The 25,631-nt window shown below is 33.3% G+C and overlaps 1 protein-coding gene across 1 annotated transcript in view; it reads left to right on the top strand.

The window, feature by feature from the left end:
• Positions 1 to 25,631, top strand: part of LOC129227965 (dynamin-1-like) — a 129,755-nt gene that overhangs the window by 53,494 nt on the left and 50,630 nt on the right. The window contains exons 15-16 of the mRNA XM_054862590.1: positions 340 to 396; positions 24,527 to 24,614. Of these exons, the coding sequence (XP_054718565.1) occupies positions 340 to 396; positions 24,527 to 24,614 (145 nt within the window). The remainder of the gene's footprint in view (positions 1 to 339; positions 397 to 24,526; positions 24,615 to 25,631) is intronic.

Genomic DNA, 25,631 nt, shown 5'->3' on the forward strand with positions numbered 1-25,631 from the left:
CCAAAAAATTGAAAAAAAAGTGCCCCCTCCTGAGTTGAATCCTGGATCCGCGCCTGCCTCCCTTGCAGACGTTTCGGGTTTAATGTTAAATCCGTGAGTGAAACTAATATTTTGCAACACTTGCTTACATAGCTGCGAATTCTATTACATTGCTGCGAACTCTCGTTTCGTTCTGAAGACTCCAGAAGCTCTATGCCTTTTTGCTTACTGTAATTAGCTCATGTTTCTAAATGTTTCAAATGAAACATTTAGAAACATGAGAAATTTTTCTTTTTTTTGGATATACTTTAAAAAAATTTCAAGAATGAAACTTAATAACTTACAATATTTTCCTTTCAGGTGATGGAGTTCACGAGAAAAGATCTTATTCCAACACTTGTTGAATCTGCTAACATTGTAAGTTGTCAAGTTGTCTGATTCTTAAAAACATCTTTTTTTCTGATGAATTTTTAGTTATTGTGTACTTACGAAACTATGGAGTTTGTTTGTAACAACGTTGGTTCACTTCAGCATCGCTACAAAATAGCAATTGTATATCCATGAATTTCATGAAAACAACATACACAGAGCCTAGACAACAAATTTATCGCCAAAATATTTTAGTCATGTGTATTACCCATTGCATTGACCTTTAGAATGTATTTAAAAAAAATGAAATACTATAGTGCAGGGCAGTGGTTGGAAGTAGCGCGCTACAAGTAGCGACGCTACTGTAGTAGCTACATTTTTCAGTAGTTTGTAGTGTAGTGCACTACTTTTAAAAAAGAGTAGTGTAGTGAGTAGTTAGTTCGATACAAAAAAATAGTAGTTTGTAGCGATTTCTGAAAACTACTTTTTAATAAAGATTTTTTTTTAAAGAAACAATTCGGTTTAAACGAATTTGACTCGAGCAAATCTTACGCGAGTGCATCAACGGATGCAATGAGAAATAAGACTTATAAAAATACGAGATGACCTCTGGCATATCATTTTGACGCCATACGTTCTATCTGTTTGACGCCATTAGTTCGTTTGCAATTGTAATTTTTATATTTCGCCAAAATTTGTATTGAATAGAGCTTGACTTAAAAAGAAAAGTATATATGAATTAGCGATAACCGCCAATTTAGTAACCCCTTTGTTTTTTCTGACTCGGGAATGTCCCGTGGATGAACGTTTTAAACTTCAAAGAGATCCAACGCTGTAAACATTTATTTTCGCGAAAATGAAGATATCGATGATTTTGCGAATTGAAAATTTCGTTAATTTTGTATGAACAAACCTAAATTTGAATATATATATATATATATATATATATATATATATATATATATATATATATATATATATATATATATATATATATATATATATATATATATATATATATATATATATATATATATATATATATATATATATATATATATATATACTAGCTGACCCAGCCACGCGTTGCTGTGGCGAAGTAGTTGGATTAAAATATTCTTTTGCTCAATATTTTGATAGAATCTATTTGATATTTTTAGTAACGCTTAAAATCTGTACCTCAGTGCCAAAGTGTAGTAAGTCCAAAAATTGGGATTTTCTGTTAATTAGTGCATTGTATGTAGAAGTCTATTCCGCATCGAGCCATGTGAACGTATTTCTTTAACAATTTTTAATTTTTTATCAGGGTTAAAAGAGCGCTTGTAACATCCTTTGATGAGCCAGAAAATTTTTTTTTCCCCTTTCCTGTAAAATTATCATAATGTGACTTACGTCCTTCTGGCTCTGAGGTACAGAAATATTATAGCCAATTTTAAAACATATGAGATTGATAATGGGAGTGTTAGGCTGAATTAAGTACTTATTGATTTTAGTAAGTACTAACTAAATTTTCAATGGCAAAAGCACTATACCTACGCTTAGTAAATTTTGCAAGTATGACTTCAATCAAAAATAAAAGCAAAAATACTTGAAAGTGATAGTAAATATCGAAACTGATAGTAAAATATCGGAACGTATAAATTAAGCATAAACTAACATATGCTTTTAAAATGTACACTACATTTTATTCATCTCAGATTTCTCTATAGTTTCTAATCAATAACTTCTTTACAAAATACATTAACTAAATAAGAAACATATAAAAATTAAATTTTATAAATGCGGTAGTTAACATTGACTTCGATCTATTGTTTCTATTATTTGAAAACTGAAAATTATCTACTCACTAAGTTGTGCGCAATATTCTTGCTCAACCTGTCTTTTGCTAACCCAATAGGTATGATAACTTTCCCACTCGTGAGTAGGCGATAGATCGTTTCCCATGAGAGAAACATGTATGTTTCAAGTCCAAACCGAAAGTAGACATTGTTTGTTCTTGAGGTCAATTTATGGTCTGTTCAAAAGCTAAACAAATCGGAAATTGAAGCCTTCCAAATGTGTTTGAAAATTATGACGCTATTAATGGATTACATGGCAACACAAAAATTTCTCCTTTGAACCTTTCCGCCAAAATTGTTGAAATTTTGAACGAAACGTGTACCGTTGCATAATCTAGGTGGGTTTAAACTGTGAAGAAGAATAATTGGTAAACCAATTTTCAACCGGAAATCGTATAGTGGCATTCCTGGTACATCTAAGAAATTTAGAAATTCAGTTGGAATGTTTACGGCTTTGTTTTCATCGACAACTGTATAGTCTCGTTCAGCGTCAACGGTCAGCACAATCTAATTTTGATTTTTTTTTTTCAGCTGTCAGTAATGACTCATTATTTACAATCATTGTAGCTAAGACAGCGTCACTGCACTGTTTTATTCGTTGTAAACCAGTGTTAACTAAGTCGATGACCAATCCATTAGGTGATATTACACCATAATGAATAAACAACAAATTTGAAATTGAAATGCATTAATCTTCAATCAACACTAAAGCGTCATTATACATCTTTGGTGTAAAATCTAGATTTGGATGTCGGTGTGTTTAATTAACTCTATGGAGTACATCTTCAAGCATAAAATTTATATTATTTCCCCACTGAAATGATGAGTAAGTTAGATATTACGTCGTCAAAATTATCTTAAACAGTTGACGAATACTGTTTCTCATTATGCAAAACCCGCATTAGAAAATGCAACTCTCAATGATTGTGTGCTACCAATAATTACAATTCGCACAATGCATCGTGATATGTATTATGCACTCGACAATTAACGGTCCGCTAATATTCCCGTCTGTCCGGGAAAGTTTAACCGAAAACAAATGCAAAAACAACATTCACTTTGTTCTGGATGCACAGTTTTGTTTTGGATGGAGTTTTGGTCCTAACGTATTGGCTTTAATTTTTATATAAGGCCGAGATTGGTGAATGTTGTGTTCTTTGTTTGCGTCGCTTCCATGATTTTTTGATTTTATTCAACACTGTAAAAAAAAATAAGAATTGTCCTGAAAAATAATGGGCAGCGAATACGCCCAATTTTTGCCAGTAACGTATCTTGCAAAAATATAGGAACGTATCTCACTAAAAGTGAGAAACCTTCCTAAAATATCCTGAAGTCTTTCTAAAGAATTCCGAAACCTCTTCGATTCGAGACAATCATTTCTCTGAAATCTTTAGAGAGAATCGAAGGAAGATTAAAAGTAATAGCTTGTCACATTTTTTGACTCACCAAGAAAGTACCAAATGCGTTATTCCTACCATAGCCACTGCTAAGATGAACTTGCAAGCATGCGCAAAGTATTCCTTTTGCTTGTTACTCTTGGAAAGTTACGGAATCCAGAGACTCACTTTCACCCATTGGGAGTTACGTCAATCTGAATGGACCACGACGACGGTAGTGAAGTCAGTTCTATAAAATTTATTAACCTTCCTGAAATTATCCTGGAATCTTTTTCAATGAATTCAGTATTATCCTAGGCTTCAAGCCAGTGGTATCACTGGACAGTCAGGAAAAACTTACGTAAGTTGAACACAAAGCTTCACACTACGCTACTTTTCCTAAAGCTCCAACAATAATGCCGCAAGCATGGCGAAAGGTAAGACCGACTTGCAAGCAAGTGCCGTAAGTCTAACTCGCCTAGATTCCTACAAAACTACATTATCGAAAGGGTCTTTCACTCTCTCTGGGAGCTTTTAGGCAGTTCGAACGGAACGTAATTGACCTAAGCCGATATACTTAATAAATACGCTCAGTTAATCTTTAAACTGGGAGCTAAAATATTTTTCGCAACAGTGAGAAGTGAGCATTCATGACGTTTGTAGCAATTCAGGAACCTTTTGGAAGCAGATAGTTGATTTCCAAATAAAATTGTTAATGACCTGTGAAATCCCAACATATTTCACGGAAATAATCAGTGACATTTCGGATTTGTTTACAATGCATGTAAAATAGCGTGGAACATTGGTAAATAATTTGATCTCTGAGAATCGGGTCAAACACATATGTTTTAGACAATGTAAAAAAAAATCAGGGTTGTATTTGATGGTTCAAGTGCTCTTCGTAGAAAATATCTTCCGTAAAATGTACTCGTTGACCGTTTTCAAGATGTACTGCAAGATGCTGTACAGAAGGGTCTCTTTCGCATATGGAGAAACTAAATTATGCCAGATAGCTTCATTGCTGCTCATTTATCCACCCAACGCATTATTCCGTCCATATCTCGTACCTCCAATGCGACCTAATAAGGATAAGAAATAACGTATTTAGCGGATTGTAAGGAGCTGGAAAATTTGACATTTATATGAGCCTCATACGTTTTTTAAAAACAGTGGTGAGTATGGAACTACCCGCTGCTTGTCAATTTCAACTTGATTTGTAGAATTTGACATTTACATTGAAAAGTGTGGCCTCAGTACTCCTCCTTTCTACGGCGATATTGCTGATAACCATCAATATCCGTAACATGGTGTCATTTGTAAATTTTAATTAACTTAAGAATAAAACTTTTGAGGATGAATAAACAAACAGCGCCATCTATTAAGAATTTACCAAACCAAACAACCAATACACAATATTAATGTATCAAAAACATTTTATTTGCAATTAAAAATTATAAAAACCATCCTATCTTTTAAGTTGGACCAAATTACAGATACGTATGAAATTTGATAAAAATCGGTTCAGTAGTTTCGGAGTTTACCCCGAACAAACATCGTGACACGAGATTTTTATATATATAGATACTAGCTGACCCAGCCACGCGTTGCTGTGGCGAAGTAGTTGGATTAAAATATTCTTTTGCTCAATATTTTGATAGAATCTATTTGATATTTTTAGTAACGCTTAAAATCTGTACCTCAGTGCCAAAGTGTAGTAAGTCCAAAAATTGGGATTTTCTGTTAATTAGTGCATTGTATGTAGAAGTCTATTCCGCATCGAGCCATGTGAACGTATTTCTTTAACAATTTTTAATTTTTTTATCAGGGTTAAAAGAGCGCTTGTAACATCCTTTGATGAGCCAGAAAATTTTTTTTTCCCCTTTCCTGTAAAATTATCATAATGTGACTTACGTCCTTCTGGCTCTGAGGTACAGAAATATTATAGCCAATTTTAAAACATATGAGATTGATAATGGGAGTGTTAGGCTGAATTAAGTACTTATTGATTTTAGTAAGTACTAACTAAATTTTCAATGGCAAAAGCACTATACCTACGCTTAGTAAATTTTGCAAGTATGACTTCAATCAAAAATAAAGGCAAAAATACTTGAAAGTGATAGTAAATATCGAAACTGATAGTAAAATATCGGAACGTATAAATTAAGCATAAACTAACATATGCTTTTAAAATGTACACTACATTTTATTCATCTCAGATTTCTCTATAGTTTCTAATCAATAACTTCTTTACAAAATACATTAACTAAATAAGAAACATATAAAAATTAAATTTTATAAATGCGGTAGTTAACATTGACTTCGATCTATTGTTTCTATTATTTGAAAACTGAAAATTATCTACTCACTAAGTTGTGCGCAATATTCTTGCTCAACCTGTCTTTTGCTAACCCAATAGGTATGATAACTTTCCCACTCGTGAGTAGGCGATAGATCGTTTCCCATGAGAGAAACATGTATGTTTCAAGTCCAAACCGAAAGTAGACATTGTTTGTTCTTGAGGTCAATTTATGGTCTGTTCAAAAGCTAAACAAATCGGAAATTGAAGCCTTCCAAATGTGTTTGAAAATTATGACGCTATTAATGGATTACATGGCAACACAAAAATTTCTCCTTTGAACCTTTCCGCCAAAATTGTTGAAATTTTGAACGAAACGTGTACCGTTGCATAATCTAGGTGGGTTTAAACTGTGAAGAAGAATAATTGGTAAACCAATTTTCAACCGGAAATCGTATAGTGGCATTCCTGGTACATCTAAGAAATTTAGAAATTCAGTTGGAATGTTTACGGCTTTGTTTTCATCGACAACTGTATAGTCTCGTTCAGCGTCAACGGTCAGCACAATCTAATTTTGATTTTTTTTTTCAGCTGTCAGTAATGACTCATTATTTACAATCATTGTAGCTAAGACAGCGTCACTGCACTGTTTTATTCGTTGTAAACCAGTGTTAACTAAGTCGATGACCAATCCATTAGGTGATATTACACCATAATGAATAAACAACAAATTTGAAATTGAAATGCATTAATCTTCAATCAACACTAAAGCGTCATTATACATCTTTGGTGTAAAATCTAGATTTGGATGTCGGTGTGTTTAATTAACTCTATGGAGTACATCTTCAAGCATAAAATTTATATTATTTCCCCACTGAAATGATGAGTAAGTTAGATATTACGTCGTCAAAATTATCTTAAACAGTTGACGAATACTGTTTCTCATTATGCAAAACCCGCATTAGAAAATGCAACTCTCAATGATTGTGTGCTACCAATAATTACAATTCGCACAATGCATCGTGATATGTATTATGCACTCGACAATTAACGGTCCGCTAATATTCCCGTCTGTCCGGGAAAGTTTAACCGAAAACAAATGCAAAAACAACATTCACTTTGTTCTGGATGCACAGTTTTGTTTTGGATGGAGTTTTGGTCCTAACGTATTGGCTTTAATTTTTATATAAGGCCGAGATTGGTGAATGTTGTGTTCTTTGTTTGCGTCGCTTCCATGATTTTTTGATTTTATTCAACACTGTAAAAAAAAATAAGAATTGTCCTGAAAAATAATGGGCAGCGAATACGCCCAATTTTTGCCAGTAACGTATCTTGCAAAAATATAGGAACGTATCTCACTAAAAGTGAGAAACCTTCCTAAAATATCCTGAAGTCTTTCTAAAGAATTCCGAAACCTCTTCGATTCGAGACAATCATTTCTCTGAAATCTTTAGAGAGAATCGAAGGAAGATTAAAAGTAATAGCTTGTCACATTTTTTGACTCACCAAGAAAGTACCAAATGCGTTATTCCTACCATAGCCACTGCTAAGATGAACTTGCAAGCATGCGCAAAGTATTCCTTTTGCTTGTTACTCTTGGAAAGTTACGGAATCCAGAGACTCACTTTCACCCATTGGGAGTTACGTCAATCTGAATGGACCACGACGACGGTAGTGAAGTCAGTTCTATAAAATTTATTAACCTTCCTGAAATTATCCTGGAATCTTTTTCAATGAATTCAGTATTATCCTAGGCTTCAAGCCAGTGGTATCACTGGACAGTCAGGAAAAACTTACGTAAGTTGAACACAAAGCTTCACACTACGCTACTTTTCCTAAAGCTCCAACAATAATGCCGCAAGCATGGCGAAAGGTAAGACCGACTTGCAAGCAAGTGCCGTAAGTCTAACTCGCCTAGATTCCTACAAAACTACATTATCGAAAGGGTCTTTCACTCTCTCTGGGAGCTTTTAGGCAGTTCGAACGGAACGTAATTGACCTAAGCCGATATACTTAATAAATACGCTCAGTTAATCTTTAAACTGGGAGCTAAAATATTTTTCGCAACAGTGAGAAGTGAGCATTCATGACGTTTGTAGCAATTCAGGAACCTTTTGGAAGCAGATAGTTGATTTCCAAATAAAATTGTTAATGACCTGTGAAATCCCAACATATTTCACGGAAATAATCAGTGACATTTCGGATTTGTTTACAATGCATGTAAAATAGCGTGGAACATTGGTAAATAATTTGATCTCTGAGAATCGGGTCAAACACATATGTTTTAGACAATGTAAAAAAAAATCAGGGTTGTATTTGATGGTTCAAGTGCTCTTCGTAGAAAATATCTTCCGTAAAATGTACTCGTTGACCGTTTTCAAGATGTACTGCAAGATGCTGTACAGAAGGGTCTCTTTCGCATATGGAGAAACTAAATTATGCCAGATAGCTTCATTGCTGCTCATTTATCCACCCAACGCATTATTCCGTCCATATCTCGTACCTCCAATGCGACCTAATAAGGATAAGAAATAACGTATTTAGCGGATTGTAAGGAGCTGGAAAATTTGACATTTATATGAGCCTCATACGTTTTTTAAAAACAGTGGTGAGTATGGAACTACCCGCTGCTTGTCAATTTCAACTTGATTTGTAGAATTTGACATTTACATTGAAAAGTGTGGCCTCAGTACTCCTCCTTTCTACGGCGATATTGCTGATAACCATCAATATCCGTAACATGGTGTCATTTGTAAATTTTAATTAACTTAAGAATAAAACTTTTGAGGATGAATAAACAAACAGCGCCATCTATTAAGAATTTACCAAACCAAACAACCAATACACAATATTAATGTATCAAAAACATTTTATTTGCAATTAAAAATTATAAAAACCATCCTATCTTTTAAGTTGGACCAAATTACAGATACGTATGAAATTTGATAAAAATCGGTTCAGTAGTTTCGGAGTTTACCCCGAACAAACATCGTGACACGAGATTTTTATATATATAGATACTAGCTGACCCAGCCACGCGTTGCTGTGGCGAAGTAGTTGGATTAAAATATTCTTTTGCTCAATATTTTGATAGAATCTATTTGATATTTTTAGTAACGCTTAAAATCTGTACCTCAGTGCCAAAGTGTAGTAAGTCCAAAAATTGGGATTTTCTGTTAATTAGTGCATTGTATGTAGAAGTCTATTCCGCATCGAGCCATGTGAACGTATTTCTTTAACAATTTTTAATTTTTTTATCAGGGTTAAAAGAGCGCTTGTAACATCCTTTGATGAGCCAGAAAATTTTTTTTCCCCTTTCCTGTAAAATTATCATAATGTGACTTACGTCCTTCTGGCTCTGAGGTACAGAAATATTATAGCCAATTTTAAAACATATGAGATTGATAATGGGAGTGTTAGGCTGAATTAAGTACTTATTGATTTTAGTAAGTACTAACTAAATTTTCAATGGCAAAAGCACTATACCTACGCTTAGTAAATTTTGCAAGTATGACTTCAATCAAAAATAAAAGCAAAAATACTTGAAAGTGATAGTAAATATCGAAACTGATAGTAAAATATCGGAACGTATAAATTAAGCATAAACTAACATATGCTTTTAAAATGTACACTACATTTTATTCATCTCAGATTTCTCTATAGTTTCTAATCAATAACTTCTTTACAAAATACATTAACTAAATAAGAAACATATAAAAATTAAATTTTATAAATGCGGTAGTTAACATTGACTTCGATCTATTGTTTCTATTATTTGAAAACTGAAAATTATCTACTCACTAAGTTGTGCGCAATATTCTTGCTCAACCTGTCTTTTGCTAACCCAATAGGTATGATAACTTTCCCACTCGTGAGTAGGCGATAGATCGTTTCCCATGAGAGAAACATGTATGTTTCAAGTCCAAACCGAAAGTAGACATTGTTTGTTCTTGAGGTCAATTTATGGTCTGTTCAAAAGCTAAACAAATCGGAAATTGAAGCCTTCCAAATGTGTTTGAAAATTATGACGCTATTAATGGATTACATGGCAACACAAAAATTTCTCCTTTGAACCTTTCCGCCAAAATTGTTGAAATTTTGAACGAAACGTGTACCGTTGCATAATCTAGGTGGGTTTAAACTGTGAAGAAGAATAATTGGTAAACCAATTTTCAACCGGAAATCGTATAGTGGCATTCCTGGTACATCTAAGAAATTTAGAAATTCAGTTGGAATGTTTACGGCTTTGTTTTCATCGACAACTGTATAGTCTCGTTCAGCGTCAACGGTCAGCACAATCTAATTTTGATTTTTTTTTTCAGCTGTCAGTAATGACTCATTATTTACAATCATTGTAGCTAAGACAGCGTCACTGCACTGTTTTATTCGTTGTAAACCAGTGTTAACTAAGTCGATGACCAATCCATTAGGTGATATTACACCATAATGAATAAACAACAAATTTGAAATTGAAATGCATTAATCTTCAATCAACACTAAAGCGTCATTATACATCTTTGGTGTAAAATCTAGATTTGGATGTCGGTGTGTTTAATTAACTCTATGGAGTACATCTTCAAGCATAAAATTTATATTATTTCCCCACTGAAATGATGAGTAAGTTAGATATTACGTCGTCAAAATTATCTTAAACAGTTGACGAATACTGTTTCTCATTATGCAAAACCCGCATTAGAAAATGCAACTCTCAATGATTGTGTGCTACCAATAATTACAATTCGCACAATGCATCGTGATATGTATTATGCACTCGACAATTAACGGTCCGCTAATATTCCCGTCTGTCCGGGAAAGTTTAACCGAAAACAAATGCAAAAACAACATTCACTTTGTTCTGGATGCACAGTTTTGTTTTGGATGGAGTTTTGGTCCTAACGTATTGGCTTTAATTTTTATATAAGGCCGAGATTGGTGAATGTTGTGTTCTTTGTTTGCGTCGCTTCCATGATTTTTTGATTTTATTCAACACTGTAAAAAAAAATAAGAATTGTCCTGAAAAATAATGGGCAGCGAATACGCCCAATTTTTGCCAGTAACGTATCTTGCAAAAATATAGGAACGTATCTCACTAAAAGTGAGAAACCTTCCTAAAATATCCTGAAGTCTTTCTAAAGAATTCCGAAACCTCTTCGATTCGAGACAATCATTTCTCTGAAATCTTTAGAGAGAATCGAAGGAAGATTAAAAGTAATAGCTTGTCACATTTTTTGACTCACCAAGAAAGTACCAAATGCGTTATTCCTACCATAGCCACTGCTAAGATGAACTTGCAAGCATGCGCAAAGTATTCCTTTTGCTTGTTACTCTTGGAAAGTTACGGAATCCAGAGACTCACTTTCACCCATTGGGAGTTACGTCAATCTGAATGGACCACGACGACGGTAGTGAAGTCAGTTCTATAAAATTTATTAACCTTCCTGAAATTATCCTGGAATCTTTTTCAATGAATTCAGTATTATCCTAGGCTTCAAGCCAGTGGTATCACTGGACAGTCAGGAAAAACTTACGTAAGTTGAACACAAAGCTTCACACTACGCTACTTTTCCTAAAGCTCCAACAATAATGCCGCAAGCATGGCGAAAGGTAAGACCGACTTGCAAGCAAGTGCCGTAAGTCTAACTCGCCTAGATTCCTACAAAACTACATTATCGAAAGGGTCTTTCACTCTCTCTGGGAGCTTTTAGGCAGTTCGAACGGAACGTAATTGACCTAAGCCGATATACTTAATAAATACGCTCAGTTAATCTTTAAACTGGGAGCTAAAATATTTTTCGCAACAGTGAGAAGTGAGCATTCATGACGTTTGTAGCAATTCAGGAACCTTTTGGAAGCAGATAGTTGATTTCCAAATAAAATTGTTAATGACCTGTGAAATCCCAACATATTTCACGGAAATAATCAGTGACATTTCGGATTTGTTTACAATGCATGTAAAATAGCGTGGAACATTGGTAAATAATTTGATCTCTGAGAATCGGGTCAAACACATATGTTTTAGACAATGTAAAAAAAAATCAGGGTTGTATTTGATGGTTCAAGTGCTCTTCGTAGAAAATATCTTCCGTAAAATGTACTCGTTGACCGTTTTCAAGATGTACTGCAAGATGCTGTACAGAAGGGTCTCTTTCGCATATGGAGAAACTAAATTATGCCAGATAGCTTCATTGCTGCTCATTTATCCACCCAACGCATTATTCCGTCCATATCTCGTACCTCCAATGCGACCTAATAAGGATAAGAAATAACGTATTTAGCGGATTGTAAGGAGCTGGAAAATTTGACATTTATATGAGCCTCATACGTTTTTTAAAAACAGTGGTGAGTATGGAACTACCCGCTGCTTGTCAATTTCAACTTGATTTGTAGAATTTGACATTTACATTGAAAAGTGTGGCCTCAGTACTCCTCCTTTCTACGGCGATATTGCTGATAACCATCAATATCCGTAACATGGTGTCATTTGTAAATTTTAATTAACTTAAGAATAAAACTTTTGAGGATGAATAAACAAACAGCGCCATCTATTAAGAATTTACCAAACCAAACAACCAATACACAATATTAATGTATCAAAAACATTTTATTTGCAATTAAAAATTATAAAAACCATCCTATCTTTTAAGTTGGACCAAATTACAGATACGTATGAAATTTGATAAAAATCGGTTCAGTAGTTTCGGAGTTTACCCCGAACAAACATCGTGACACGAGATTTTTATATATATAGATATATATATATATATATATATATATATATATATATATATATATATATATATATATATATATATAACATATATATTTCGTGAAGCTTAAATTTTCAAGCTACTGTAAATGTTATAGATGAGGATGATATTGAATTTCCCTTGCCGGCTTACAATGAATACGAGAATTACAGTGTTATGTAAGAGAAGAATAACGGACATTTTGGGGCGAAAAATAAATAATAGATAATTCTTAGTAATATTCCATGTTCAAATGATTTAATTTGTCAATCTAAACCTTTTTTTGTTCAATCCTCTTACCGTGTGTGTTTGCATTAGGGTGTCCGCCAAAAATCGAAAATTGATTTTTCAAGTCGCACACCCTTTTATATTTTCCCGCTTACATCAAAACAACTGTAAAAAAGTTTCATATAATTTGAACAACTGCAACCAGTGTCAAATTTAAAAAAAAAAAAAAATAGAAACTCGAAATTTCTGTTGATAAAACGTTACCCCCCTATACCCCGCATGCACCACAAAAACATTTATTCAAATTAGAAAACATTAAGGTATCCCCTACACTTGACCTAAAATTATAACTTTCTTCAAAAAAAAATTTTTTTTTTTCGAAACATATTTTTTAAAATTTATGGTAAATTTTACGAAATTACCAAGCTGAAAAATATCAACAGTAAAGTAGGTAATTAGCGTTAAAATTACTCAAAGATATGGATTTTTTCAAGGTTAAGTTGAATTTTTCATTTCAAATGTATTATTTTTTTTGTTACTCTTTTGAAAATGTTGATCTGAAAATGAGCTCGCTAATAATTTTTGAACTTGATTTTTTATTTAAATTCATGTGAAAATTTTTAAAAGATATATATAAATAGGAAAAAAAATAATTATTTGAAGAAAATTATAATTTTTAGGCCAAGTGTGGGGTATCCAAATGATTTTTAATTTGAATAAATATTTTTTGTGGTACATGTGGGGAGTAGGAATTAGGGGCAACGTTTTATCAACAGGAATTTCGAATTTTTAAAAAGTTTTTTTTTTGGAGGGGGGGGGGGTGAGCTAGCATACAAATGCTGGTTTACACTTTCAGACGCAAGTCGGCACGGTTGCCGTTATTCAACAAATTATATGAAACATTTTTTTCAAATTGTTTTGACATAACTGGAAAAATATAAGAGGGTATGACTTGAAAAATCGACTCATTTTTTGTGGGACACACTAAACCAACTTATTTTATTTTATTTCATTTTTTTTTTATTTTTGTTTATTTACTTATTTTTTGAAAAGTAGCGAAGTAGCGACTACATTTCAAAAGTAGTTTGTAGTTGTTACTTTTTAAAAAAAGTAGTTGTAGTTGTAGTTAACTACATTTGTAAGAAAGTAGCTGTAGTTGTAGTTCTCTACCAAAAAAATGTAGTTTTTCCAACCACTGGTGCAGGGCTTTCCAAACTTTTTAACCAGCGGACCTCTTTCTTAGACTAATATTCAGTGTGGACCCCTTTCATTCGAGTGAGTAGATACTAGTTAAATTAACTAAATTAAATTAAACATTACTAATTTGGTGGAAACATTACTATTTAAAAGACACCAGGTAGGTAGTTTACACTGCCATAAAAAGATATATGGCAGTATCTCCGAATTTTTCATTTCACTTTCTGCATTTTGTCTTCTATTGTACTTTAGTTTAATTGTGAAAGCTTGCAAAACAAGTATGCAAAAGACAAGTCCATGCTTCGCAGGCGTTTACATATTTTATCAACTATCGAGCAACGAGCTCTAAATAGGCGCCATATTATTTTGCTTTGTAAAATCAGTCAACACTGGAAAGCACTTCACCGATCTTTTCTCAACAGATTCATCCTAAAACTTGATATTTCTTTTGTAAGTGCATTTTTCTGTTAGCATCTTAAGTTATGATACTATTCTTTTATAAACAATAACTCATCCCCTGCATTTTCATGAATAATATCTTAAAGCTACGAATGTATACATTGCCATTCTTCATCATTGAAAATTTACCAGTTGGAAATTGTGTTCCACCAGCAGATATAAGATTTCAGAATGTCATTAAAAGTTTTTATTTTCAAAAACAATTTCATTTATAGCACTTTCTATACTACATTTTTTGCAAATTTGCTCCGGGTTGGTATTTGCAAATAAAAATTGTTTTAGAGTTTTTATGTTTTGAATTACTATGGATCAACTGTGGGAAAATCCTCCATTATTTTCTTTCATCCTCATCGTCTTCATCACAATAATTGGAAGCGGTTATTAAATCGGAAACGGAAGGAAGTCGTGATGTGATGAGACGATACATTTGTCATCGACTTCTGAAAGATTTTCAAGAAGAAGAGTGTCCGCAGCTCTGATCCTCGATTTTCGTGACGGATGATTGGACGATTTGAGGAAACCCCTCTCACAGACAAAAGACATCAAGATTGAACAAAAAGAAAGGAGCTTCGAACAGCTATAAATAAATTTATCTTGAAAAAAAAAAAAATCTGAAAAAAAAAGAAAAAAAAAAAAAAACTTCGTGTGAGTCTTCTAAAAAATATTTTTTTTTGTTTGTAGAAAAACGTATTGAGCTAATTTTCTGAAAAAACGAATGCAAAATCCGGAATATTTTAACATTATCAGTACAGCCTTTTTTCACGGACCAGCAGAAAACAACGTCGGAAGCGGGATAACGTATGAAACAGACAACGTAAAATAGGAGTTCCACCTATAGCTCGATGTTAAAAAATGCCGGGAAAGAATCTTTCAGAAATTAAATCCGAAAACGAAAATCTCACAGATGTGGTATGTCCTAACCTAATATCGCAGGCAAAACGTTGAACTTTCGTATTATGCAAGACATTTTCGAAATTGAAATGCGAAAATCAAATTTTTGTTGAAAAAATGACTGTTAATATCTGTCACTGTTAAGTATAGCTATTACTAACTTTTAGGTCACTATTCAGGTACGAATACGAGAAGAGACAATGAGGACAATTTCCCTCTCCTGAAGCATTAAAGGAGAGAGAGAGGGTTCTTTTTAATTTTTGGTCTATCAAAATAAATAGGTTTTTATTAATTTATATTTTAATATTACAGATTTAACAGCATATTTCATTTTAAATTTTCCAATTACGTGTATTTCTAATGCATATATAACTACTTTTTAATGGCTACTTCATGTTTTATGATATAATTTTTAAAACAGTATTACGTGTATCAACATCAGTGTTCTTTTCACTTCATATATAGAATGAATGAAAAGCTTGAAAAATTAGACAGAAATGTATTCAAAAGTTTAACTTTCAAACACAAAATACAGTAGGCGCCGCTTAATGTGATCACTTTGGGACAAATACAGTTTGATAACAGCAACCGAAAAGAATCCAGGACACACAAAATGATGATTTTTTGAATTAAGATGCATTTGTTTTACAACTTCAAACTAAAATTTCTCATGACTCAACTAAGCGCAGTTTTAAATTATGAATTAACAGAATGGAACAGCTTTTTTTTTTCATCGATAAAACCATCCATCTGATGCTACAAAGTCTTCAGTCCATTTTAAAAGCAAGAGCTCAACGATATGCATAAACCAGTTTGAAAGCATATTCTGCTTCACCATCTTTTCCAGCACGGTTTCACTTGTCTAAGTTTTCATTTAGCTTTACTTTGTTTTCAATTTCGTTAATATTTTTTAGTAAGTTACAAAGCAATGACTGAGAAATGCTTAGTTGGTCTACAGCATTTCTTTGACTCATTACGGTTCAATTGTCAAATCATTTTAAAATGTCATATTTTACCTTGACAGTTAAATCATTGCGTGTTTTCTCCATGGCAAAAATGTTTGACCGTTTAGAGTGAAGTATTTAGTATATGAGTAGGGAGAAAAATTCTGCCTTACTGATAATAAAGGCACTTCTTTTCCAGGAAACTACTTGTCAGAGTTGGCTGCTCCACTTCTTTTGATTGAGGAGTGAAAAAAGAGAAACAAATGAAAGTTTATGAAAAATTGATAAAAATAAAGGAAGGCACTAATTACAATATCAGACTTTGTTTAACAGCAATATTCCGGGACCTCTTGATTCTGATATATAACATTAAGCGAATGATAACATTAACCGTGACCACATTAAGCGGCACCTATTGTGGTCCTTTATAGAATTTAGTGAAAATCTTATGTTGTCAAAAATACATTAGTGTTTTTTATTATTTTCAAATGCGAATTTGGGGGGTTCTTAGAACGACGAAAAATTATTTTATATGCCTTTTAGAATGCTCATTACAGCCCCAATATTGCAGGGTCTCCTAGCAATTGCGGCATGGTAATAAGTTAGCCTCTGATTATTTTATAAATTATTTTGAAATACTCTTTTTCTTTGAACAGGCCTCCTTAACTGAAGATTGTGATGAAGATTTTCAGAGGAAAGAACGCGTGGAGTCGACTTGTGCTTATCTTGAACTAGCTCTTGAAGCCATACAATCCTTTTAGCAATAAGAACCAGTTGAATGCAGCTCAAATAATTGGAAAAGGTTTCAGAGGATTCAAATTATCATATGCTTTGTTTTTATGAAAAACCAGAACGAGTTTTTGCGATCTCCAATTAATGTTTTGTACCTTTTGTACAAGTTTCTAAAAGTCAGTAAATGAAAATGTGCTCTGTTTTGTATTTATTTTTAGTGATTTTTGTTCTTGTATGTAATGTGGTCGAGGCATTAATGCACTGCCCTTTTTGTAGAAGTTCTTAAGTAAATAAAAAAAAAAGTATTCTATTTTGGAATTGATGTTTAATTAATTTCACCATTCATTTATTTATTTATTTATTTTAATCCAGCATGCACATGCTAGGAGATCGAGGCATTTATTGCTTTGTAAAAGTTTAAAAAAAAAATAAATAAATAAAGTTTTTAACAAATTTTATATTAATAAAAAAAATTTCAATTTCGAAAGACGTTTTTTATAAGTAGATTAATTGCAGAACTTTATCAGTGTGCTTTAAGGTGCTTAATTTCAATGACCTTTCACAAAACGCTTTTCAAAGTGCTTAGTTTCATATTAAACTAATTAATTATTAGTTTATAGTACCTCATTCATTATACATTTATTAATTAATTTTTTGCAAGCCTTTCAAATGGGCAAAAAATCGAATTGGACTTCCTCCTTTGTTTTTGAACTATCTACCTCTATCTTTTTCTTGTTCTTTTTTTTTCCAACTTTCAAAACCAGCTGTTCATTTATTTATTTACACACTGCGTTGAATACTCTAATTCTAAAATAAAAATTGGATTTAATAATAATTGTTTATTTATTTTATCTTGCTGAAATGTATGACATTTCAAGTTGAACTTCTCTCATCTGTCAAATTTTTGAACTGATTCATGTTTTTTTTTTAAAATAGATATAATTTCATATTTTTAAACAGTGCTCCGACTCCCTTTTTTTGAATTTTGTCCCTTAAAAGAAGATTTAAAATCCAAATTAGAGAATTAAATTTCATATAAATTTTACCCCACAATATATAGGAGAATTTTTTGCGTAAAAATTGAATACATACCTTTAAAAGTAGCAATGGGGTTGTTTCCATCAGTCAAAAGTATTACTTTTAGTCACAGAAATTGATAGATAATGAAATGAAACTAACATGGAGCGAGAATTTTTTGTTTTATTTTCAAAACTTTTAATTTTTAATTAATTTTTTAAAATGTCCGATTTTTCAAACAAGGCGTGGTTGACATCCCACGTGATCAACTTTGGTGTTTTATTCCACTGGCGCGCTGAATGCTTACGCATGCTGTCAACCAGGTTTCCAGGTTATTATAATTCAGAAGCAAATTAAACATTGCGTTCTACGCTTGTTATCAACCATATCGTTGCCAGTACATGTAAGTAAAGAAGCGAATTAAATATTGGGCTCTGCGCCAACGGCATCAGTGAATGGCATTTCTTCACTTGTAATGTCATGTGCAGAAGCGTAAAAAATGAAGTTGAATCTGCGCTCCGATTAAAATAGTTGTTAGAAAATGCTAAACTTTGTCAAATTATTTTAAAAACCGTCAAATCCTATATTTTTAAGCATGCTCTTTCAGAAAAAAAAACTCTTAAAATTTCGGAAACGACCCTATATTGATGATACATTAAATAGCGTGAGCAACACAACAATGGGGTTGCTTCCTTCAGTCAAAAGTAGTAATTTTTGTCACTGAACAGAATAACAAAAAAAAAAAAAAAAAAAAAAAACACACACACACACGGACCCAGAAAATATTTTCGTTTTCCCAACAGTTATTTTTTAATTAATTTTTTGAAAATGTTCGATTTTTCAACGAGGCGTGGTCTTGATGACGTCACAAATGATGCTCTTTGGCGCATCCTTCTACTGCGTTTCCACGTTATGATAATCAAGAAGCGAATTAAAATTGCGCTCTACGCTTGCTATCAACCATATCGTTGCCAATACGCGTGAGTAAAGATGCAAATTAAATAATTTACTCTGTGAATGGCAACACTGAATGGCATTTTATCATTTGTGATGGCATCGGCAAAAGCGTTAACTATGAATGCGCACCGATTAAAGTATTTTTTTTTAAATATTAAACTTAAACAAATTATTTAAACAATGGCAAGAGCCTATGTTTTTAAACATGATCTTTCAGAAAAAAATACATTTAAAATTTTGGAAACGATCCCATTACGAAAACTATTTTCTCCTTCACCTTTATCTGAAAATATTGCCTACTTGTTGTAATTCAAGAAAGGGATATCAGCTGAAAGCTTACACTAAAACTTAAGAAAGGAAGAGGAATAAAAATTGAATTTGAGTTCTAAAAAAAAAATGTTGTACTGGAAAAATAATTATTTTTACGTGCTCCGCAACAAGTGCAAATCATTATTTTTTAAAATAGGAAAGTTTTTCAGAAAGTGTATGCAACAATTTTTGTTTCTTAATGAAGCCTTATGCTCAAATACAATAGAAATTAAAATCCAACGTTTTAAATTCGGGAAATAAAGTGCAAAATTATGCGTAAAAATGCCAAATGGATAGAGCAAACATTCGAAGTGAACAAGTGTTTCGCGACGTTAGTATATGTGCCGTTTTGGTTGTAATCTTGTTAACAACTTGTTTTACAATATGGTTTTTAATACATGCATATTAACTTCTGTTATTTTCGTTGTTATTATGGCTATGGCAATGGATATGAGGAAAAAAAAATGTTTGAAGAAGTCATCAATATTTTATGGTCAACGTTCAACGGGTCCTCTGACATTTTTCTTTTCTTTCTTTTGCCTGTGAATCACAGACACCTGTTCCGACCTTAGGCCTCCTACTGCATCAGAAGATATCAGAAAGTTTTAAGTAGGGATAGGGTAGAATTCGTCGAAATCCCCTTTGTGCTGTAAACAGGTTCACGTGCACTCTGTTGTTTCCGGGGTTGGAAAAAGTTGAGAGACGAAAGGGTGTCATGGATTTGCATTTGTCCACCTGGGGGAAGGAAAAGGGAGGGCGATTATCTCTTCTCCGCGCCCTCGCTATTGGTCCCTTGAATAAAGGGTTTGATGAGTGTAGAAAAGAAGACAGTTGCTTAGTTAGAGAAAGAGGGGGTTATAACCTTCGAAATGTGAAGCCCCTAGCGACGGTCACGGAAGTAGACGTACTCGTGAAATCGACGTTCTCTTTAAATTGTTCTTAACGATTTAGTTTAAATCAATTTTAAAAGTTGTGTTAAATTTAGTCTGTTGACTATCATAGTCTCTTGTATTATATTCCTTTGTAATTGAAAGTGGTTACCATGTATCAGAAAGTAAGTACTCTAAAGATTTACGCATGTTTTTCCTATTTGACTTTCAAATCTTGAGTTTCATACTGCGTGTACCGACTAGAAGGAAACATCCACAAAAGTGCACAACGAGTGGTTAGTTGGAGGTTAAAATAACACTTAACTCCTTAGTGTGAAATCATATTGCCTATCATAGCATGGTGATCAAAAAATGTGTAAGCACTGTTTTACTAAGCTCACTCTCTCCCCACTTCCGTCTCCCCCCCTCCCGCCTTTAAGGAAAAATTCTGGTTTCGCTCAGTGGCGTAGCTACACTTTCTGCCGCCTGGGGCGTTTCCTCAATTTGCTGCCCTATTTGATGGAAAATTGTTGACACATCAAAGAGTCAAAAGTATTTTAATAAACAAGAGAATAAACTTTTTTCCCTCCTTATTTTTCTGGAAGAGGAAAAAAAAGAAATTCAGAGCCTCAACGAAACATTCCAAATGTTAAGTCAAAATTCGGAAATTTAAGCAATTTTTAGAAACACTCATAGAAAAGATATTTGGAGCTCCCGTTATTATTTTTTTTCTTTCCAAAATTAAAATTCGTTTTATGCATACTTTGGTGACGTTGGGGGGTTGGGCCTTCAAGGAAATTTTCCGAAACCGAAGTGTTAAAAAAGGAATTTTAGGCTATCTTTGGATTCGTGAAGATATTGGGGAAAGTTCTGGGGCGCTGTCCGGAAAGTATTTTAACAAAATTGAAAAACACAAAAAAGTAGGCTGTATTTTGTCGTGTAAGGGTCTCCCCTAACTCCAACAAAGACTGGATTCTCCTCCCGAAATATTTTCAAACTTCAAAATCAATTTTAGTCTTATCGTTGAAGACGTTAAAGAGAATAGGGAACGTTCAGGAGCTGTCTGGAATATGCTTATACAGGAAGGGTCAGGGCTTGACCGCCTTCAGGAATTTGTTGGTATTGAAGTTAGAAAAACTCAATAATCAGTATTAGGCTAGAAAATGATATGTGAAGGGATGGAGTGGGGCGTTATCCCTTGGAAATGTTTCGAGATCAAATTTGGGATGATTCTTTTTCACTAATAGAGGTTGGAATGTGAAAGGCTATGCGCAGAGATCATTTTACTAATTAAAAACCTTTCCTTAAAATGAATAACTAAATGTGAAACTCATTGTATAAAGGAATTAGTCGATATAGTGCGGTAGTACAAGCAATTATTATTCGAGTTGTGATGAACAAATAAAATGAACCTAAAATTCACTCTGTCTTAGTGAAACTTTTGTAGTCAATGACCAATCAAAGCAATTGTTCAAACAGATAATGCTGTTTTGAAAGCAAGACAGCATTATCGAGCAAGAAATCGCCCACCATTTCAGACCTCTCTCCTTTTACTCTTGTTGTCACTTAGCTAAACGACAAAAATCAATGAAAAACTGCAAATTATGATAAGAAGATGCCACTTGATAGGAATGTTGTTTATGACTATAAAATGAAATTAAGACCCAGAGGCACTTTCAAAAACCGCTTAAAACCAAGATGGCGGCATTTTTCAAAATGGCTACCCATATTAGAGTTTTTTTAATATATGTCGTACAAAAGAGGTTTTTATATTGAATTATAGGTTTTTCAGGTCATAGATTTCATTTTGCATGTTGAAAATAAGCTAAATGTTCATTTTGGTGCTTTTTTTTAAATATAATTTTATTACTTACAAAAGAGATTACGTGCTTTTCAAAGAACCAATATAAAAATAGGAAAAATATTAAATGCATGTACAAAAAGTATTAGTACTACGTCGTTAGTCAAACAATGCTTCATTTTTCGCATTAATTTTTGCATAATAGTGTGCAGGACAGACCAACACTTCTGCAGCTACACTTGTTCTTGCAGATTTTGCAGGTGCACTTTTTGAGCTTAGTACATGAATGAGAAATATCCGGTAACTCAGACCATTTCAGCTGCCATCCAACATTATTCACTTGGATATGGTGTACATATGATATGTTTGTGAGCTTGTCCCCAAATGTGTCCAGTCTGGAAAGCACTTCGCAATACTTGTTGCTGGCAAACTTTCAAGTGGCCTGTTTTTTTTTTTGTCATAAACAATTTTTTAGTTTCATTGTTTACAGTGTCGCTATTATTAGTGTAGTACAGTACAGTAGTACTACAATTTACCTTTCAAAAATTTCGTTCGGTATAGATCTTTGAGGTTGTGAAATAAATAAAAAATGCCACAATTTCTTCTTTAAATATCACCCTTGCCTCCCAAGTGGATTTTATGGACTTCCCAAGATGATCTAGGAATGCTGTCACAAAACCTATGAAGGCATAAAATCCTGGTAAAGCCTTTCTTTTCCTTTTCTTTTTTAATAGCTTCATACGTGGCGAGCACTGTAGTGGGTTTGCTGTTGATTCCTGTTCCAAAAGCAATCCAAAGTTTATCTAGACTTAATGTTGACTAGGAAAAAAAGTCAGATATTGCTAAGACTAAGACATCTGTATCAACAATGCACATGACAATCTTCCTGAAACCGTTTTCTACCATGTTTTGAAAATGCAGTATCATTCTTGAGCCTGTTTCCTCTGGGCCAGGGCAAGTAACATCAATGAGGGAAATTTTTTCAGTACTATTTCCTGTAATGTCGTCACCTATAGTCGTTAGAACCTGCACATTTGTTATGGTACTTACAGCTAAATGTACCAAACAGAGCAAGGAATCCTTTGTTATTTGAATTTTTTAAAAATCCTGGCCAATTTTTAGGTAAAGTACCGTGTGAAAGCACTTGTTTTCTTATTCCTGCTCCCCACTTCTCTCTAGTTTGACCTTTGGTCAAAATCGTTGGTGTAAAATATATGCCCCAAATAAAATCAATTCTCTGGCATTGGAAAGTCTCAATATCTTTACAAACGTAAAGTTTAAATATGTTTTCATAGTAATCAATAAATGTTTTAGAGGTTTGTTGTTTTATATTACGAACGTCCGTTTTCAATCCATCTAAAAAGATCTTTATGATGCAGAGATTGAACTACCAGAGCTACATCGATCATTTATTTCGGGACAGTTTAAAGTAATATCATCTAATAGATTATTCTCAGCAATCAGTATTGATTGCTGAGACCAAGCACACCAACAAAATAATGCAATAGTTAAAAGAGATGTCGGTGCAATAGAATTGACACAGGATCCATCAGCACTTAGGCGTTATATGGTTCCTAGACCACAAATAAGCCGATTAATAATAGAAGAGTTTAAGTGTGATATTAAACTAAAACGTGAAGAAAATAGTCGACTCCATCTTGAGCAGCTCCACTCATTTCAAGTTAAATACAGTTGGCTCTCTGTTTAACGACGCTTTATTTAACGGCTTTCTCTATTTAACGACGGCTTTTCACGGTCCCAAACGGCCCACTGTAGTGTTAAGAGCATTCTATTTAAAGACTTTTTCTACTTAAGGACGATTTTTTGTGGTCCCTTGAAGGTCGTTAAACAGAGAGTCAACTGTATTTTACTAAGGTTCGAGCTCTTTATAGCACTTTGAAAGAACTTGGAAATCCATTTTTCGAAAATGACCAGAACCTTATCGTAATCGATAGCAGGATTATTGTGCACAGTGATGTCAATTCCTTTTTATGTACATTTTATTTTTAATCTTTTGCTGTCGCTGAAAATCCCATGGCTTTTAGTGTTTTTTTTTTTTTTTGCCCCCCCCCCCCCTACTCCACTTATAAGCCTCAACCGTCACTACTGCTGTTAGGTACGTTTGCTGTAAGTACCATAACAAATGTGCAGGTTCTAACGACTTTCGATGAAGACATTAAAAGAAATAGTACTGCAAAAACTTCCCTCATTGATGTTACTTGCCTTGACCTAGAAGAAACAAGCTCAAGAATGATAGTGCCTCTTCAAGACATGGTAGAAAACCGTTTCAGGAACATTGTGATGTGCATTGTTGATGCAGATGTGTTAGTTTTTGCAATATCTTACTTTTTTCCTTGTCAACATTAAGTCTGGATAAACTTTGAATTGCTTTTGTAGCTGGAAACAACAGCAAATGCATTACAGTTCATGCCATATATGAAGCTATTGGAAAAGAAAAGGAAAAGAAAGGCTTTACCAGGATTTCATGCCTTCATAAGTTTTGTGACAGCATTCCTAGCTTCACTGGGAAGTTCAAAAAGTCAACTTGGGAGGCATGGATGATATTCAAAGAAGCAACTGTGTTTATTTATTTCGCAACCTGAAAGGTACGTAGTAGTACTACTGTACTGTTCCACTAGTAATAGCGTAATTGTAAATGAAGCAAGGAAAGAGTTGTTTATGACAAAAAATCGGCCACTTGAAAGTTTGCCACCAATAAAGTATTGCGTAGTGCTTTCCAGGCTGAACACATTTGGGGACAAGCTCACAAACATATTATAGTTAACCATCTCCAAGTGAATAGGGTTGGATGGCAGCTGAAATGGTCAGAGTTACTGGAAATTTCTGATTCGTGCACTGAGTTCATTAATTGCACCTGCAAAATCTGCAAAAACAAGTGTAGCTGCAGAAGTGCTGGTCTGTCCTGCACACTACTATGCAAAAATTAATGCGAAGAATGAAGCAGTGCTTGACTAACAACATAGTACTAATATTTTGGTACATATTTGCCTTTTTATTATTCCTATTTTTATATTGGTACTTTGAAAAGCATATAATCTCTTTTGTAAGTAATAAAATTACACTTAAAAAAAAGAACCAAAATGAAGATTTAGCTTATTTTCAACATAAAAAAATGAAATCTGTGATATGAAAAACCTATAATTCGATACAAAACCTCTTTTGTACGACATATATTAAAAAAAACTCTAAGATGGATAGCCATTTTGAAAAACGCCGCCATCTTGGATTTAAACGGTTTTTTAAATTGCCTCTGGGTTTTATTTTCATTTTCTAGTCATAAACAACATTCCTACCAAGTGGTATCTTCTTATCATAATTTGCAGTTTTCCATCGGTTAGCTCCTAGTTAGAAGAGAAAAAACAAACAATAGTGCTGAGATGTCCACAAGAAAAACACATGTTTTGTATAAGAGTAATTGTATTATTATAGTTGTACTAAAACCTTACAATTCAAAGACGTTTTTTTCTTTTTCTTTCAGTAATAGATCAAAAGCATGATTTTCTTATTGGGAAAACGAGTTAAATTTTTTCACATTAAAAGTGTGAAATCGCCGCCCCCTTCGCCCCTCCCTAGCTACGCCACCGGTTTTGCTAATGGAATGT

Source organism: Uloborus diversus, chromosome 8, assembly GCF_026930045.1.
Source record: "Uloborus diversus isolate 005 chromosome 8, Udiv.v.3.1, whole genome shotgun sequence".
NCBI classification, from domain to species: Eukaryota; Metazoa; Arthropoda; class Arachnida; order Araneae; family Uloboridae; genus Uloborus; species Uloborus diversus.